This window comes from Saimiri boliviensis, chromosome 2 (assembly GCF_048565385.1).
Source record: "Saimiri boliviensis isolate mSaiBol1 chromosome 2, mSaiBol1.pri, whole genome shotgun sequence".
NCBI classification, from domain to species: Eukaryota; Metazoa; Chordata; class Mammalia; order Primates; family Cebidae; genus Saimiri; species Saimiri boliviensis.
This window is the reverse complement of record NC_133450.1, coordinates 190,124,647-190,144,199: the sequence shown is the minus strand read 5'-3', so window position 1 is coordinate 190,144,199 and position 19,553 is coordinate 190,124,647. Positions and strand designations below refer to the sequence as shown.

Sequence of the window (19,553 nt, the reverse complement as noted above, 5' to 3'; positions counted from 1 at the left end):
CCTCTGCCTCTTCTCTGAGCAGCCTCTTCATTATTTGAAGCCCTCTCCAGACCCCCAAATCTCTGTTCTTTATTGTCATCTTTGTTGGCATGGCAACAGAGCTTTCTTCCTGTGGACATCAGGCCTGCCAGGTCCTGTGTTATGAGGGGTCCCAAAGGAGGACTGGGACTTTAGGCATCGGAGAGGGGACAGAGGCACTTCTGCTGCTGCTGCCACCTTATGCCCCCAAATGCTATTTGCTCATTTTCAAGGAGCCCTCCTGACCCCTAGAGTTGGGGAGAGGGACAGGGCTCCTGGCAAGCCAAGACAAAGAGCCCCAGGCCATCATTCTCTCACAGTGACCCCCACACAGCCAGTGGCAGGCTTGTATCACACACCACCACACTGCATTTTTAGCCAGGCGAATAATGAGTGTTAAATTACAATGCAGTCAGCACCTCGGGTCTGCACACCCACAGCAAAGGAGAGAGTGTCTTGTTTTCAGTGTTCGTTAGCGTGGCCCCAGGCAGAGGGGCTTGGTTCATGACCTTCCTGTGGTATGTCCAGCAACACTCTGTGGGTGTATGCGATGTGATGAGGGGAGGCATGGCTTCATCAATCATCAGATTCTCAAAGAGCTCTGTGGCTCCCAAACTGTTAAGGAAATTAGTGTACAGTCTTAAAGATGAATCAGTGAGAAAAGAGTCTGACTGGGAGCATTGAGAACGTTCTCAAGTGCATTCACATGCAGTTTGCTTTGGAGTGGAGCAGAAAGAAGTCAAGGGCCTGGCAAGAATCAGGGGCCTTGTGGGGTGCTGCCTCCTCACTTTCCAGGGCAGGAGAGCAGCACAGAGACCCTCTGGCCAGCAAGCTTATGTCTGAGCTGGTAGTTCCCAGACAGTAGGGCACATAAGGGTGACCGTGGGGCAATAGGGACAGTGTAGGCCACCCAATCCTGAAAGATGGCAGCCACTCTGCCTCTCACCATTTTTTTTTTTTTTTTGAAACAGTGTCTCACTGTGTTGCCCAGGCTGGTATGCAGTGGCACGATCTTGGTTCACTGCAACCTCCGCCTCCAGGGTTCAAGCAATTCTTCTGCCTCAGCTTCCCAAGTAGCTGGGACTACAGGCATGCGCCACCATGCCCAGCTAATTTTGTATTTTTTAGTAGAGATGGGATTTCACTATATGTTGGCCAGGCTTTGTCTTGAACTCCTGACCTCAGGTGATCTGCCTGCCTTGGCCTCTCAAAGTGCTGGGATTACAGGCATGAGCCACCATGCCCAGCCTCATCATTCTTTTTTTATTGAGATGGAGTTTAACTCTTGTTGCCCAGGCTGGAGTGCAATGGCACGATCTCAGCTTACCACAGCCTCCGCCTCCCAAGTTCAAGTGATTCTCCTGCTTCAGCCTCCCCAGTAGCTGGGATTACAGGCATGTGCCACTATACCTGGCTAATATTTTTGGGTTTTTTTTAGTAGAGACAGGGTTTCTCCATGTTGGTCAGGCTGGTCTTGAACTCTTGACCTCAGGTGATTCACCTGCCTCAGCCTCCCAAAGTTCTGGGATTACACGAGTGAGCCACTGCGCCCGGCCATGCCTCATCATTCTTTTGAGCAATTTCAGCAGGGATTCCCTTTGCACTTCTGCATTGGCTCCTTTTGGCACTGCCAGCAGTCCTTCCTGGAGCTGGTTTGTTGAGAGCAAAGTGGCCTTGGCCTGAAAGCTGTTGTGGGTTTAAAACAGAGAGCCTTGCCTTACACACCCTCGGGGCTAGGATCACTGTTGGGCTGCCCCGCACTCCTTCCCTTTTGGGGTAGGGGTAGGGCAGAAGTCTTTATTTCTTTTTAGTTTTTTATTTCCATAGGTTATTGGGGACCCCCCCGAGAGAGTTCTTTAGTGGTGACTTGTGAGATTTTGGTAGCCCTCTCCCCCTGCACAGGCCAAATGTGGAGCCAGCCTACATGATTGCAGAGAGGTTGCCATTTCCTCCACATCTTCGATCTTGGAGATGGCATGTTGGGTCCCCTCTTTCTCCAGTTGACCCCCAGGGAAGAAAGCAAAAGGGCAGCAGTTAACACAAACTTCTTGTTTCACTTCAATGAATAGGGCTAAGCAATACCTGGGCAAAGGGAAATTCCAGAGTAATGTCTAGAGGCTTGCCTCTAGACCGGTAGGGAAGGGTGCTGGCTCTAGCTTATTGTTTCCTAAGCTTTCCTGATAAGGATCACCTGGACTGCTTGTTAAAATACAGATTATTGGGGCTAGGAATCTGTTTCCTTAACAAGCATTCCAGGCCGTTCCTGTCTTCAGGCAAGTTTGGGAAACAGTCTGTCTACTATACCAAAAATAATCTGTGGAAGAGGAGTGCTTTTAAGCAAGTTTAGTTTTGCATATAGTACACGAATATGTTCTCCTTGTTAGAAAATGTTTTAACATTACAGAGAAGTAGGTCTTCTTTTGACTTCCCCTAAGCACCTCATTATGAGTCCTTCCCCCCTCCCCAAAGGGGAGTCAGTTTGGAGTGTATGTCTCCCAGAGCTTTTCTTTAACTTAATAGAGATACAGGTTCCTGTTTTGTTTTTCATAAGTAGGTATCATGTTGTGTTTATCATTCTACAGCTTGCTTGCATTCCATTCAGAGTTATGTCGTGGAGCGCTATGCCAGCTCACGCAGAGCAATTGCTTTTTTTTTTTTTTCCCCAGCCTACTGCATAATGTTACATCGTATGGAACTAGCACAGTTTATTTAGCGGTGGTTCCCCTGTTGATGGATGTAGCAGTTTCGGGTGGTTTCTCATGATTACTTCAGGCAGCATCCTTGCCCATGGACCCTAGTGCACATTTGGGAATAAGTACTGAGAAGTTAAATTGCTGGGTCAAACTAGGTGCATTTGAGGATTTTAATGAATTCTGCCCAAAGTTAACCCTTCTAAGTGTCTCCACCAAAGTACATTTCCACTGAGCATGTGGAGAGGACCCAATTCTGCACCCAAGTGTAGCTGTTCCACAAAAGCAACTGAAACTCACCAGTGCACAGGGAAGCGTGGCCAAGGGGCAACACCCACCTTCCTCTAGTCCTTTCCTTTGGAGATGAGCAGCTGCAGACTACTTCCTATCACAAAGCGAAGCTCCCAAGATAAAAACAGAGGGGCCCCAGCAGTGTGTGCGTTACAGAGAGGAGGCGTGGAGAAGCCACCCCCAGGGCACTGCTGGTTTGCTAGGTGACTGTGACAGTGCCCTGCCCTCTGAGCTGCAGTGGGCCCTGTGGAAAACAAGGGGAAGCTAGAGCAGGTCTCTGGGAGGACAAGCCTATGGAAGCCCTTTAGGGGCTTTGGGCTGACCTGGGGTCTGTAGTTTTGTCTGAAAGCAAGAAAGATGCTTGTCTGGGGTTTAGCACTCATCCCCAGAGGCCAAGCAAACAAAAGAAGATGTGGCTCACTGGCTAAGCAGCAGCACTCTACAGCTGTTTTTTCTGCTAGTGCTCAGCTCTGACTTTGTGGCTGCCAGGTCTCTGGCAATCTGAGATCAGAATCAAAGGAAAGCTTCTTGTGTACCCAGGTGGTCTGGCCTGCAGAGGAGTCCCGGCTGGCTCCCTTTTGGTTGAATTGTTCAGTTAGATGTACAGGAATTGTCCACTAACTGGGAAGTTTTAAAGCAAAGCAAAATCAGTCTCATCAGCAATCCAATCTTACATCTGGAGAAAACTCATTCCCTTTCTTTTAGCTCAGAAAAGCAGCAAACCTCCTGCCTGGCCATCTGGACTTGCAATGAGCCCCAGGCAGCTTGGACAGTCGTCACACTGCCCGGTCCTGGTGGCTGGGGCCTCTGGTAGTTCACAGGGCACTCTGGCTGACTGCCTCTCAACTTTCCTAACACCTGGTTGAATTTTTATTCCCAAAACTAGGACATGATTTTGCAAAAGGTCATATAGTTCAGTGTAGTGTTTGCCAAGTTTCAGGTTGCTCAAACCTCAAGTTTCTTTTTCTCCACCAACCTCACTTTGAAGTTTAAAAGCGAATTGATTAAATATACATTTTAGGAACTTTCCGATTTGCTTCTTATACTAACAGAATTCTAGACCTCTTTTTTTTAATGGAAAGATTTTCAACTATCAGCAGGTATAACTGGAACCATATGTCATCAGAGACCAAGGGCTTTTCCTGGTTTTAGGATTTGTAAATTCTTATTGAAACGGAAGTAAGCAGAGCAGGCAGCTCCGTGACAGCCTGAGCTCAGATCTCATTTTAATTAGAAAATATAGGTAGCACTTACTGAATCACAGGCCTTCCAGAACTCCTGTCCCAGGGCAAGCAAAGATTTAGTTTATATCCTGCAAACCTCTGTGTTTGCAAATTACGGAACACTTCTGAGAGCTGGAATGGCGATTTCTAGATTACCATGGAGACTGGAACCCAACTGCCTCTCCCACCCCACGAGCAAATCCCCCCAAAATGATTTTTTCCAGGGGAAAAAAGGCTTCCCCTTCTTATTGCAGAGTAGATGAAGGATGTTGATGTTGAAATGAGACAGTGAGGAAGTCTGGGACAATAGAAATGAGATTAGATGTCATCCACAACAGCTACATTTTCACCATTTGGATGTCTGGCCCCTTTTGAACTCTGAGATACAAAACTCTGCACCTGACCAGTGTCTGAACTGTTTTGTTTGACAGCAGTTCATATGTATAATTTTCTCCCTAATGTGTTCTGCAAATGGTACAGTAGAAATAACAAATGAAAGACATTGTAAGGCCTAGCTCTCTCCCACCCCTTCTTTCTCCAGCCTGGTGTCATTTGAGCTCAGTGGGTCTCAAGAAAGGCTGCCATTACAACGTCAGCATCTGGAAGCCACCCCCACTGCGACTCAGAGCCTGACCCACAGCCATGGAGAAAGCGGTTGAGTAGGGGCAGCGGGATCCGTAGATGCTCTAGTGCTGGGCACTCTGGGCTTCAGTTTTCACTGATGAGCTTCTCTTGCTTGGGGAGCAGTAACTGCTGTGTGCTAAACCTCCTGTTGGCCTCCAGCCACTTGCCAGGGACAGAGCTGCCGCCTGCTGTCCCTCCTCCGGCACCACATTCCGGGCAGCTGGTGGTCACTCACTCACCCTACCAGGGTGGCTGCGACAAGCTGCCATTTACCAGGCAGACAAAGGGGGATTTTCCCTTCCCATGAGTTTGCAGGCCCCTCAAATGCCTTACATTCCAGGAACTGGGAGAGAGAGCAGGCTCCTGTGGTTTCTAATTAAACCCACAATTTAAATAACAATTCATGTAACCCAAAGGGTTGAGAGGAACACTAACCTACCCCTTCCCAAGAGAAGCAGCCGGTTGGTGCTGGCTGAGGGCTTGGACTTCGCCAGATAATGTGACCAAAGAGGGCAAGAGGGAAGTCCCAGGGCAAGTTTGTGATGAAGCGGGGTTACATGAGAGGGGCATGGATTAGGTGGGTTCTGTGCCCCTCCTAAAGGTTAGGAAGTAAAAAGGAGGAGGAATAGTGGCCACGTTTAATTGGAGCCTCCAATCGAGAATTTTTACTTTTCTCCAGGGAAACTGTGGAATCGTGGTCTCTGAAGTGTTAGAATCCCAGACACTCAGCTTCTCATGGGAGTTCCCCCCACCCCCAGGTGACTCACTCTTTGTGAGTTGTAGAATTTTTCTCTGGGGAGAAGAGGCAGGGACGTGTTCTGGAATACAGACAAGTGGGGAGGTTAGGCAGGGGCCCTGGGAGGAGGAAGATCTGACCAAGCCTCTGCTCACACTGGACCTCAGTTTCCCTGTGTTGTCCAGGGGCCTTTGTGTTTGTTGTTTCTAGGGTCCTTTATGGCCCTGACTGTCTGTCTGTCCATCCTTGGGCTGCTTTTATGTTTTTATTTGGCCTGTCTGGGGCTACAGTGATCTTTATAGTACGTTTATCTCACCAGATTGTTGTCTGATGACCCAAGGCGTGGTTGTCTTCCAGGTTTGGGGAATTGGAATGCCGAGCTAATTATCTCTAGACAAACTCTTCTGTGCTTCAGCCAGCACCAGGGGCTCGTCAGCATTTCTAGGCTTTCTGAGATCTCGTTTCCAATTTTGCCTCCACTTCCATTCCATTAAGCCGAGCAACTCACATTCCCTGAGGATGCCCTCCAGGTTCTTGCCTCCATGTTTAGTGTACGTTGTTACCTCCACCAGATGCCCTTCTGTTCTCACCTCACTGTGCCCGGAGCGGGCCAGGCATGCACCAGCTCAGAGGGCCTTCCCCTTGGTGGAGCCCTGCCAGTGTGGGTCCCATTCGTCAGCCCTATGAGATGTGGAGCTCCCTGAGTCCGGATGTCGGCTTTGGTTCCTGCCTTCCCTACCTCTCCTTGCTCATCTAGCTGAGGCTCAAAGCATAGCTGTGAAAAGATGTGAAACAAAAAAGCCAAAGGTGGACTCACACCCGCCATCTTCCTCCTTGCAGGTGACCATAGCAGATGACTACTCAGATCCCTTTGATGCCAAGAATGATCTCAAGAGCAAAGCAGGAAAGGGGGAGAGTGCTGGCTACATGGAGCCCTATGAGGCGCAGAGGATCATGACAGGTAAGTGGAGCTGCAGCACAGGGGCTTATGGCTCAGCAGGAGGGAAGAAAGAGGAAGTGAAGGCACTGCTAGGTGGTCCCCAGTTAGCTTCAGTGGGGGCATGGTGTGTGCTTTCAAGGTGGTAGGTGGGAGCAGTGCTGTATTAAATCTTTCCCATGATTTACCTGCTTATGTTTCACCTATATTTGGAAAAAAAATTGGCAGGGCACCACAATAGTTCAGATACAAGGATATCGTATACAGTTAACCAAAGGTAGGGGCCAAGAAGTAAGTGGGGAGAAGAGGGAGAAAAAGTACTTTTATTAGAAATTTCTGAGTGAAGAAAGATATAGCATTTGAGACATGGAACTTTACTTGGAGCTTCCTACTAGGCAGGGCAAAAAGGGAAGCAGGTTGGGTCACCTGGCTTTCATTGCTTAGTAGAAGAGAGCTGACCAGATTACTAGTAGAGACAAAATTATTTCTGGCCACATACCAAGAAATCTTTGTTTTGGAGTTGGAAGCAGCATAAAGAACCCTGGTCTACATGACAGGGTTACAGGAAGCATGGAGACGTTCCCTTCTGGCCACATACCCAGAAATCTTTGTTTTGGAGCTGGAAGCAGCATAAAGAACCCTGTTCTACATGACAGGGTTACAGGAAGCATGGATATGTTCCCTCCAGTGGCTGCTTTCCTGTTGGCCCTTGATGACAAAACCTTGTCAAAGCAATTATGTGGAGTCAAGAAGAACGTGACTGGGCATTCAGCACCCGGGGGGGCGTATTTTAGCCAAGATAATACAACACTTGGAGGATCATTAAGGAGTAAAGTGTTATCAGACATCAGTCATCTTGTAGGCAGGATTGGGGGAAGGTCACAAACAAAAGGGAAACCCCTGTTGTGGCTTCTCCTGGCTCAAGAGGGCAGCCGTGTGGGCTGGCCCCTGTGACCTCACATAGGCAGGGCCATGAACTGGGGCACATCAACACATTGTGCTGCAGGGTGCAAGAAAGTGGCTAGGAGCAAGTTGGGGCCTCCCTGGCTTTGGAGGCCTACCGAATTGGTACCCTGTATATCTGGGGACTTGGGATACAGATACCTCTTTCTGTGACCCTCTTATTACTTATTTGTCTAGGGTTTTGTTGTTGGGTCCATGTCCAATGTCAGCTTATTGGACTGTGGAGCCCATGCAGGTTGATTATTGAAGGATCTGGGTGCACTTTGTGGGCTCTGCCTCTGCTGTTCTCTGTCTCCTGCTCCTCCTGTTCATGGAAGGAGATTCTTTGATCACCATCGTGGCCTCCAGAACTCTTGGCCACTTTGTGAGGGGCAGCATAGAGGGCAATAGACCAGAGGGACTTAGGTGCAGCCTTCTGGAGGGTTTCCTTCGCACTCAGTCCTGTCTTTCTAATCTCCTCTGGCAAAGCAGCCTCAGTGGGCAGCAAGAGGCTAAGAGCTGAGCTTGTGTTCAGTGCCAGGGTCCCAAGGGAAGGCAGCCTGCTATCTTACCCTTGGGGAAGCTGGCTGGCTCCGTGAGTTCTTGCCACAGCTGTGTATGCATACCTGGGCCCTGCGATAACCACAGCCAACGCATCCCATCCCCTCCACCAGGCCTGGTGAGACACCAGCTCCGAGGAAGGCCCAGGACCAGCTCCAGCCCTTGGTCTGTGGCCTGCACCTCCCTGCAGCTCTGTCAATCTTGCATTCAGCAGGCGTTGGCTCCAACTTAAAGGGGTAGTGGTTACAGCAGTGACTTTGGGTCGTGTTCAGAATGTCAGGGTGGGGAGGGATCATTGAGATCTCAACCTAACAGCCACATTTTACAGATGGGGAAACTGAGGTTAGGGAGGGACAGAGACTTGATTGAGGACACACAATGAATTGATGGCAAAGTACAAAGTATGGCCTGTGCTTTGCAAACTTTGGGTACTGAAGGAAGTGTAGTATTAGTGTCAGATGCTCGGGCATCCTAGACATGAAGAAATGGCAGGATCCTCTTTCAGGGACCAGACTCCATGCTGAGCACTTTTACATATACCCTCATTAAGTCTCCTGATATCTCTTCAAAGGACATGTCCCATTTTACAGCTGAGGGAAACTGAGAAGTTCAGCTCCTTTCCTGGAGTTGCATCAATGGAAGTAAGTGGCTCAATCTGAGTGCAGAACATGGCACAGGGGCTGGAGGTCCCTCGGAGCCACAGGCAGGATGTTGTTATAGGAGTCCAGACTCGGGAATGAAGGGGGATGGGAGAGGGAATCTGCTGGGAGCCCGACCTCGTGGAGGGTTTTCCCCTGCCTGGTGCCTTAGGAATGGAGCCAGAGTCCCCTACTGGGTGCTGTTGAAGACCTCAAAGGTGAGTAACTGTTCATTTGGGTAGAAATGACCTGAGGGACTTCAGCTTTTTTTTTTCTTTCTTTTTTTTTTGTTTTTGAGACAAGGTCTTGCCCTGTTGCCCAGGCTGGAGTACAGTGGTACAATCTTGGCTCACTGCAACCTCCACCTCCCAGGCTCAAGCAGTCCTCCTGCCTCAGCCTCTCGTCGTTTAGACCACAAGAATATGCCACCTTGCGAGGCTAATTTTCTTGTAGTTTTAGTAGAGACGGGGTCTCACTGTGTCTTCTAGGGTGGCCTCCCACCTTGGCTTCGTAAAGTGCTGGGATTACAGGCATGAACCACTGTACCTGGCCAACTTTGACTTTTTAATGAGGGCACACCCCACAGGGTCAAGTCCAAGGCAGGGCAGTTTGATTTAGCCAGGAACCTGTTAAGACCTCATGCATTTTCTTTCCAAAGAGGCATTCTAGCATATGCTGCTCTGTGTTTGCATCCTAGCTTGGCAGCTATGCCCAAGTTTACCCACATTTCTTGTTTTTCAGAATACAGGTGATTAAAAGGGATGTTTTCTGGTTGTAATAATCCTTGCTGCACCTCCCCTTGACTCAGAATTATTTGTGTGTAATTCTTTGTGGCATCACCCCAGTGATTGATGGCAGGGCTGGATGTGGGCTAGGATGAGCCATTGTTGCGTAGATGCTCCAGTAGGCTTGCAGAGCTGACATGAAGCTCTTTGAGGGGGAGATGGTGGTGGAAGAGAGGGTGATACTGATGAAGGCAGTGGAGTGGGAGTGACATGGAAAAAGTTAAACCTTTTAGAGTGACCCTTTTTAGATGATATTACATTTTATGTGTGTGTGCATGTAACTTGTAGTTACAGGGCTGCATCTTGAAACAGTAAGTGTAATGCTGACAAGAAGGCTGTCCCCTCTCTGTAATGCAGATGATGTACCTGTGCAGGAGGAGCCTGGGCTGGAGTCAAGCAGATCTGGGATGGCCACTTTCCACCTGAATGACCCAGGGACCTCGGTTGTCCCCTGCAAGGCAGTAGCCTCAGAGCGGGCAGTCATTAGTGCTTCTAGCCGCTTTGGGCCGCTAACTGGCTGTGTGACGATGGGCAGCACGTTGTATGCCCTCATTTTCACTTATGTATGGAAGGATGGGCCAGTGATCATAACAACAGGGAGGCAGCTGGTAAGCGCTCTAGTACTTGCTTACAGCACTTGATGTCAGTTCTTAACTGGGTCCTCACCATTACCCTTTGGAGTGTAGGCTGCCCCACTTGACCAGTGGAGAAACCAAGGCACAGAGAGATAAAGAAACTAGCCCAAGACATCCCAGCTAGTAAGTCAGTGATGGGGCTGACTTTCTAGCCTGTTTGAACCATCATTTGGGGCATTCTTTCCAGGGCCAACCCAGCCCTGGTGCACTGCAGTTTGATCTTCAGATTCCCCAGCACAGCCAGCTTGGGCAATGATTCACTGATGAGGTTTTGTCGTCTGTGTCCCTCGGCTCCATGCAGCAGGTGGTGAGGAGCGTGGCCCAGCTCTGTGGCCTGTAACTAGGATGGAGGGCCTGGGGAAGTAAGCCAGTTTCTCCCAGGGGCTCCTCTCACTCCTGCCCTCTGAATGTCTCAGCTCATCCTCTCCATGGGCTCTAGTTTGTGTCAGCTGCAGAAATATGTTCTGGCTCCAAGATGGATGCTCAGCCCTTCACAAACCTCAGAGCCCAATTGCCTGGGCCTCACTTGCCATCCCTATCGCCTCTCTCACCCCAGCAGTATCTCTGGGGGTGTCTCCTTAAATCCTTTAGCTCTATGGAACCTAGTTGGAGATCTAGTGACCTGGCTTAAGCTTTCTTTTTTATAGGTAGGGAAACTGAGGCTCAGAAAAGTTATGATCCTTTTGAGATTTTTTTTTTAAAACCCACTTATTAAATGTGAAGCTGTCTTGTAAACCAGTGAGCTGCCCATCCTTACAGGTGTCAAAGCAGAAGCAAGACAGCCAGTATTGGGCAGTGACATGAAACGGAGTTCAGTCTCAGATGGGTGGCTGTCTCAAGCCACTTCTGAGGTCTACATTAACCCTGAGCTCCCAGGATGCCATGATTCACTGTGACCTGCCTTTCAAGCACAGTGACTGTCATTAGTCACCAGCCCCAGGACCAGCCCCACAAAGATAGCACCTGAGACTAACTCTGAATAGGACGGGTCTGGATAGGGCTGGCAGCTTCCTTTCTCACTGCTGGCCTGGCTATTGTTCAGTCCTCTTTCCCCTTTTCATCTTCCTTGACTCGTTTCTCATGATACAATTCTGGTCTTGGCCTTTTTCCATGCCTTGCTGCCCATCTGGGCCTCAGTTTCCTCATGTATAATTTAAAGAGAAAGAATCAGAGCATTTTTGGGTTTTCTTCATGCCTCAGCATCTATGTATTTGGAATCCTCAGGCCACGCCTCCTGTTGAGCCAGTGATCAGGCTGCTTCACAACCCCTTCTTTCCCTCTTTAGGTCTTGATTCCAGGCTTAAGGTCCCCAGGTGCATGGCATCCTGCTGATGTAGTACAAAGGGCACTGGATCCCTATCATGTTGATTTGGGTGCCTGGGTGATGATGGTGCTTAGCTCACTGAGGGCTGTGGTGTCATTGTAAAATAGGGCCTGCGATGCTGATGCCCATGTGGAAAATAAGCTTTGCACATGTGCATGAGATTGTTGTTGGGGGCGAGAGGGCCTGTTTGGTCCTTCCTGTGGTATACTGTGCTGTTGAATTCTCTAGTTACTCCCTATAGGATCCCCCACCCATCTGGAAGTAGGTGGCACCCTTGCCAATGCTAGAGCAGGTGGTCCCTGGGTCCTGTGCAGTGTACTTGGTCATCACAAGGGCTCCAGGCCAGGCTGTGTTGGCGCCTGGACCAAGTAACTGGAGTAGACACGACCACTGCCCTCCAGGAACATCCACAAAGCAGACAGGCATGGACCTGGAGTGGTCAGTGGTGGGTGCACTGAGGTGAGCATGTGGCTCTCCAAGAGTTCAGAGACAGGAACAAGGGCTTTCAATTTGGGTGATCCAAGTAGAGTGGGTTGTGAGAGGTGGTGATGACGAGAACTGAGTCAGACAACCCAGGCTGTGGGGAGAGTTTGAGAAAGGCGTAGAGCGTGGGTCCTTGTTGCTAGAGAGGAGTGGCTGGAGATGAAGCTTTTGATAGGATAATGATAGGAAAAGCTCACGGGGCAAGAGCATGTAGATATTGATTGGCATCTGGAAGCCCAAGTTAACCTAAAGGCAGAGAGTGTTTCAGTACCTGAGACCCTCTCTCCACTGGCCATCAGCCCTAGGAATTCTCAGAGGTACCCAAGGAGTGGTGGTGACATGCATGACACTGGCTTTTGCAAAGGGCTTCCCTGTGTGCCAGACACTGCTCCAGGACTCTCCATTCATTAGCTCACTTAATCTTCGAAACAAGCCTGTGAGGTGTAGGAATGTTCATCATCCCCATTTTACAGAGGAGAATACCAAGTGTCAGATTAAATAAGCAGCAAAAACAACCAATAAGTGCCTTCTGGAGTCCTGGCTTACAGGCAAAACACTCTCACATCTGTCCTGTGCTCCCTAGAGGGTCTGAGGAATAACTGGGAAATTTACAGTCACTTAGGCCACCTTTTTAGGAGTGACTAACCCTTCCTCTGGGCATCCTTTATAAAACTGTTCAAAGTCATCTCACTGGATGAATCCTTAAGCATTAATTGAAAGCATTTTTACATAATTTTTAATATGTAAGCAATTACACATTAAAAAGTCCTTAGCATGTTTTTATTATTAAATCAACTTTATAGCCTAATAAGAGGAAATTAAAAGAAAGTCATTTCACATAGAGCCCCCCTGCTCTGATGTGGCTATTTTCCTTGCTTACAACTGATTTTCTGCCCTTTTTAACTCTGTGCTGGTAGGCATTGTCCAGATGAAGCCAGTGACCGATTTTAAAGGCAAGAGGGTATGTTCTTTTATATTTTCTTGTCCTCTGGCCTGGCCTCTTCTAGTAGCAATTTGCTCTCTGGGAGAATTGTGAGGTTTATCATATTAAAGACTGTGTTCTAATTGTGGCCTCTTTGTTTCAGGAGAAAGGAGGCAGGAAGTACAGGTTCTAGCATTGGCTCTGCCCCTGACCTGCTATGTGACCTTGGACTGGTTGCTTCCCTTCTCTCGGCTTCAGTTCCCTCATCTCTAAAATCAGATTCTTCCTCCTTCACTGGTTGTCAGGAGGATTCTGAGAGGTCATGGGTCTGGGATGACTTCATAAACCCTTAGGTTCCCCACTTCTGTGATCACACTGGCCTTCTCCAGCTCCCCTTGTCAGGCCTGGTTCTAGCATGCATGCTGCCATCTGTCCTCTCAGGACAGACAGGATACCATTCTGGACAGCTGGCTCTAGAGGCCCTTCCTAGAGCTCCTGTTCTCTCCTTCTGGAATGAACTCTCCTGGAGATCAGCAAATGCTTCACAGAAAAAGGAGCCTGTGAGTCTTGCCTGGATGTCAAAGAGGCTGCCTCTGGCCACCCTGCCCGAGACTTCTGCCTTCCTCTCATGTTTGCCATCAGCCCTGCCCCCGGTTCCAGGCAGCAATGTTCTCCTGACAGTTGAGAAAGCAAAGGGCCTTCTGTCTAGGTCCTGAGTCCAGGCCCTTCCCAGCCCCAGCTCTGTAATGCTGTGGACTCTGCTCCCAGCATGTCTACACACTTGCCTCCCTGCACAGCTCTACTCCCCAAAGCCTGTACCCTGAGCCCCTTCACTTCCATCTCTCCTGCTGCCTCACCCTCTGCAGGCTTCAAGCTCCTCCCTGGCCTGCCCTCCCCACCAAGTCACCAGCAGGCTCAGCTCATCCTGGTGATCACAACTCTCCCCCAGCTGGACGATGACAGGATGAAACTGTCCTTGATGAGCAATGGTTTTGTCCTCATATATGCTGCTTGCCTGAGGCCCAGAGAGGGGCGTGCACCAGCTAAGTTCACACAACAGCAAGCCACAGGGTGAGTCTCCTGACTTCCATTCTGGAGCTCCTGGGCCTTGTTTTGAAATGTTGTGAAATCTGTTGTCACATCCTCCTGCCTGACAGATAGCAGGCTTGGTCATGGGCTGTGCAGAGTTCCCTGGCTGGTCTGTGATTTACCAGAATGACTTACCTACCGGACAGGAAGGAGATGATCAAGTGTAAATACATTTTGTATTAGTCACCTGATGACTTTCCGATTCTTAAGAAACAGCAGGGCTCACACACCCAGCTCAGTTGTGCTCATCTGCAGAGCTGTGGACCAGGAGGGAAGTGGGAAGCCTGGGTTTCCATGGCGACCACTGGGCCATTCTAGGAGCTGCTTCCTATTCTCTCGCCCCTGCTCCCCTCTTGTCTTTGACCCCTGACACTGAGCACGTTCAGGTTGTCAGGAAAGTTGCAGCAGGCCTGGAACAGGCCACGGAAAGCAGATGAGTCATTGACAGCACCCCTGCTGTGGGCTGAGGGTCCTTGCCCTCCAGGTGCTCCTGTCACATGGGGAGGGTGGACAAGGGCCCAGAGAACACTCAGTTTCTGTAGTAAAAAGCAAGCTAAGAAAAATTACACTAGAGAGAGAAATCTGGTCTTGGAGAACACAGAGGAAGGAGTAGCATAGCCTCCAGGACCAAAGTGCACTGCACAAAGCAGATGCTGGATGGCATCCTAGCAAAGCCACACTTGAGGTCCTGACTCAAAATGACCTTCCCAGGGAGGCATTCTGGCTACTTCTCTTACATTTCCACCCCTCCCCCCATCTCTGATGTTGTTTCTTAACATCTGTCGTTTTTTAGCATACTACATATTTTATTTACATTTTCCTTTTTTTGTCATCTTTCTCACCACTGAGATGTGGGCTTCACAAGGGCAGAGATGTAGGTTTTGTTCCCTACTGGAACCTAAAGTACCTGGTACAGAGTAGGTGGTCAGTAAACACTGGTTGAATGAGTGCATTAATTCACTCCAGGGACCCAGGCTGGTCCACAGAGTGCTGGGTGCCCCTCAGGAGCCCAGGGACCACCTGTCCTCCTCCAAAGAGTGCCACATCTGGAAAGTTTGAGTTTAGCCACTTGCTAGGTGGTCAGGGAGGAGCCGCTTTGGCCTCAGGGTAGGAGTTGGATGGGAGTTCTGATCAGTTCTGTCTCTGCAGCTGGCGGACTGCATAAGGGATAACTGATCCTGCCTTGGCTCCTTCCTCTCTGGGCCGAGAGTTCCATGAAGGAAGGGACTGGTCTTAACCCATCTTCATTTCTCCTCTGGGCCCAGTAAATATTCACCAATTGAGTGAATGAGTACAGGAATACAGGTCTGTATGGAGAAGAAATAAAGAAAAGGAAACAAACAGGTACTCACTATAAACAGCCTTTCCCATTCTGCTGAGACTTGCTTGCTTGAAGTCACAGGGCCTGGGTCAGGGGAAGAATGCAGTGCATTCATTCATTGGCTGGGTGGCTATTTGTGAGCACCTGCTGTGCGCTGGCACTTCTGCTCCAGGGTCTATCCATGAGCTGTTCTCATGGAGCTAACAGTTGAATGAGGGAGCGAGGCGGCTGTGTTGCCTAGCCATGATTCCCCGAAACACATTTCCTAGACACTCCAGCTCTGAGTTAGCAAGGGCTGGAAGTCAGGGGCTTTCTCAAAGACCTGAGCAGAATGGAGGCTTGTCCCTAGGGCCAGGGCCACCTTCAGTAGGAAGGATGTTCTCAATGCTGTCTTATGGGAATAAGGGGGAGAGCTGTGGCCCAGTGGCTGGCAGGTGTGTTCTTCTGTCCTTGGCCCTAGTAGAGAAGCATAGCCCCTGAGGGTTTACGTGGGTTTTCTCCATGCTGCTGGCACTAAGCCTCATAGGTGTGAGGGCCCAGCAAACAGATTGCGGTCCTGCTGAGCATTTGGCAGTGAGGGCCCAGGCCCCTGGAACACAGCCCTAACTCCTCATCTTTCCTAGCAGCTGTAAGAGCAATGTTCATTTTACCCAAGTTAGAAATAAAGGAACAGGAATGTGAAATGGAGGAGTTCACCTCCATAGGCCTGCCTTAGCCTTGTATTTCAGAACCCCAGAGACATTAAAAAATCTGAACGTGCAGAAACTGATAGAGATACCTGACCTAAAACAGGCTCAGGGAGACTCAGGTTAATCCGCAGCAAAGCTCCTGTATCCTGTACCCACCCAGCTCCCTGCGTGCTGGGCAGGGTGTGGAAACCTTGCGGAAACCCACACTGCAGGGGTGTGGCATGATTAGGAAGTTATTTAAGAAAACAGGCCCGCCTGGGAGTGTGGGATGGAATCCAGCAGCACCTAGGAAGAGGCAGGGAGACAGGTTCTATGGTTCCAAGGCTACAGCAGTCATCTAGGCCAGGCCTAGATGTGGGGGCTGTGGGGTCAGGGTAGGTGTGGTAGAAGGGCCCGCCAGCCAGTGGGTGCTGCGCAGAAGGGAAAGAAGCTGGAATGACACCATCGGTGGGGCCCTTAGTTAGTGGGAGAGTGGGAAAGTCAGTCACCTGATGAGACCTGTGCTATCTGAGAAGGGAAGGGAGGTTCCTGGGGAGGAGTCAGAGTTGAGATATGGTCACCCTTGAGGTGGGAGCAGCCATCTGGGTGTGCTTGGGAGAGATTGAATGCATTCATGTGTTAAGGAAGGTGCTGGAGTCAGATCAGAGAAGGGCCCCAAACTGTTCCAGGGGCCTGGGGGCCACCAACAGAAATCCTGGACTGCGTTTCTGGTCTGGGGAGAGGGGTAGTGTGCAGGGACTGGCCAAGGAAATGGCTGGCCACAGTTCCTGCCTTTCAGAAGCCTGAAGGAGGAGATTCCATGATTTGTCTCACACCCTATTATTTGACTAATTAATTAGTACTCTCCTCTAAGGAGGGCTCAGGCTGGCTTTCTGGAAGCTTATAGAGATGACAGAGGTCTGTGTTAAAGGGTGCCTTTTATAGATGATGCCAGAGGTCTGTGTTTAAAGGGTGCCTTTTATACATGATGCCGGGAGTCTCCCTAAGGCTCTGAGAGGCAGCAGGTGAGATGATTTCCATTTTGCAGATGAAAAGGCTGAGGCTGATGAGACTTCTGGCCCCTTCTCCCTGCAGAGGTCACTGCCTGGTGAAGCGAGGGAGGGAGCTGAGTAATAATAGCCGGTGAGTCCTGCCTCGGAGGCTTCAGTGTAGCAGGTACCTCAGGTTCAGTGCTCTTCCCCTCCTCGTGGAGAGTCCCTCCCTCTTCCTTTCAGCTGGCCTGGCCTGTATGTGTTCCCATGGTTAGTGAGGGCTGGCTGCAGTCACTTTCCAAAACAGGTAGCTGAGTAGAAAGAAATAAAATGCTGCCTCTTCACCCTCTCTTTCAGGGTATAGGCTTGTCATTGTACCTGGCCACCTAAAAAGTGATGCACCAAAAGAGGGGCTGTCTCCCAAGCCTCAGCTTTTAGGCCTGTCTGTTCTCAGTGTCCCTGTCACCTCATTCGGTCCATATGCCGACACAACCCTCATCATGTCCGTCATGACATACCTGCTAGACTGGAAGCCCTTGGAGGGCAGGATGACAGGGCAGGCTGGGGCTGGAGTGTCTTGCGCTTAGACTGTTGGTGCCTTGTGTTTAAGGTCTTGGCCTGGAACTTTCTGGTGAAGAATGTCCCCTCATCCAAAACTTGCTGGTTTTGATGGAGTATTTTGTGCACATGATGAGTACACATCACCCACAGAGCTCTTAGCTCCTAGAATCAAGCCTCATGCCTGCTGGGTTGGCTCACCTCTGCCCTGGCCAATGGGGCAACACAGGTTCTATCCCCAGCACCCCAGCTGGTCTCTTACCTGCTGGCCTGTGGCCCTGTTCCCTCCCATTTACTAAGCCTCGAGTCTCTGTGTGGATGCTGGCACATGCACTTATGCCCCCATACTCCCAGGCACCAGCCTTTTCTGAAGCCACCCTCTCTGGCAACTCCTCACCAGGTCAGGGTCTTCCGAGTCTTCGTGCTGCCCTAATGGGCCTCTCTTGGCTCCTGGGTCCCCCTTCCCTGCCCTCAACCTTTTAGGCTGGGTACTAGAGCCCCCAGCTTCCTGAGGTGAATGGCCTTCATCATGCCTGCCTTCAGCTCTAGCCTCTTGCTGCCCAATTCCTGACACCTCTGGCTTGGCCCCTCCACCTTTGCCAGCACAGACCTCAGGGGTAGGGAGGGGCGTGCCCACCTCCTCGGCAGATCTTTATTCAGTGGGCTCCATCAGAGCCCTTCCCTTCCAAGTCCCACGAAGCCCCCAGCAGCTCAGGCTCACCTTCCCCAGAAGCTTCTGCATGCCTCTGGCTCCCTGGCCTGCTGCTTTCCCCAGGTGCCAGTGGCTCAAGGCAGAAGCAGGCCAGCTGGCATTCAATTTTCTGCTCAGGTGGTGTTTACTGAGAAACCCTGTGACCTCAGGCCCTTCACAGTGTCTCTCCTAAGCCTCCCTAAGGCCCAGGGAGGCAGTGCCTGGGTTGTTTCCATTTGCCAGTGAGAAAACAGGAGCAGAGGCTTCAGTGACAGCTGGGGGCCTGGGAGCACCTCCAGGAACCTGTGAGTTGTGTTCCAAAGCGCAGGCAGGAGCAGGTCAGGCCGTCAGTGGGCCAGATGGACCATGGGCTGAGAGAAGCACATAAGCCTGAAATGGATCCCCTGGGCCAGCTCCTGCCCTCCCCAGTAACAGAAGCAGAGGCCTGGAGTCAGGAGGCTGCCCGCAACAGCCTCACCACCCTGCAGAATTGGGAAACAGCCAGTGGGCAACAGCATCTTCCCTTCCTTGACCTCTTCTAGGGTTTTCTTCTGTTTCTGTGCCATGTCCCCTTCCCTTATGGAGAACTGCTTCTGCTGAGGGAGTCTTTGCTAGGGGAAGGGTTAGTGCTGAGCTACTGGGTGACCTGCTCCGGTGGGCGCTTTGGGACATAGTACAGTTGGATCAGTGTCAGAGAGAGGAGGGACAGCCAAGCCCCATGCCCCTATCCTGCCTTCAGGGTAAAGCTCAGGAGGGTCTTTGTGAAGCATCCCTGGAAGCCCTGCTGTTCTGGGCACTGCAGCAAGCACAGGGGCTGGGAGGTGGTGCCCACCTTGGGCCTCCCCTCAGGAGGGCTGTCCACTGGGATGTGGCTCATGACTGCTGTCACGCATGAGTGTAGAACCCTGCTCTCGTGGGACTGGGGGCCTCAGAGAGGACGTGGCCCATTCTACTTGGGTTGGGGGTGGGTGTTGTTTAGGATTGGGTGGGAATGGTGGTGGGAGCAGGTGCAGCAAAGGGTATGGCCTAGCCCCAGACTTTAAGGGTGGAGTTGGGAGGAATTGGAGGCTCTGGCCTAGGACAGAACCCAAAGAGGTCCTGTATTTAACTGCAGGGGACTCAGAACTGTGAAAAGCACCCACCTGGGGCAGGCCCCTAGGCCTTTGGCTTACCCATCCCTGCCTGCTTCTCACTCCCATCCCCAGCACAGCCCAGGCTGAGCCTTAGAGGAAACTAGACAATATTTTTAATTATTGTATAATTTACATCCAGAAATTAGGAGGAAGGGCTTGGTCCTTATTAAGAGCCTCAGCCTATTTACCCCCAAGACTTGAAACTAATTGTCATCTGGACCAGGATTTGTTGTAAATTCCCAAAGCTCCATACTAATAAAAAGTTTCCGGCTACCTTTTGGGCCTCAGCCCC

General features: G+C 50.5%; 1 protein-coding gene across 1 annotated transcript in view; it reads left to right on the top strand.

Annotated features, from left to right (window-relative positions):
* SHB (SH2 domain containing adaptor protein B) overlaps positions 1-19,553 on the top strand; it is a 151,125-nt gene that overhangs the window by 47,525 nt on the left and 84,047 nt on the right. The window contains exon 2 of the mRNA XM_003940107.4: positions 6,423-6,543. Within this exon, the coding sequence (XP_003940156.3) occupies positions 6,423-6,543 (121 nt within the window). The remainder of the gene's footprint in view (positions 1-6,422; positions 6,544-19,553) is intronic.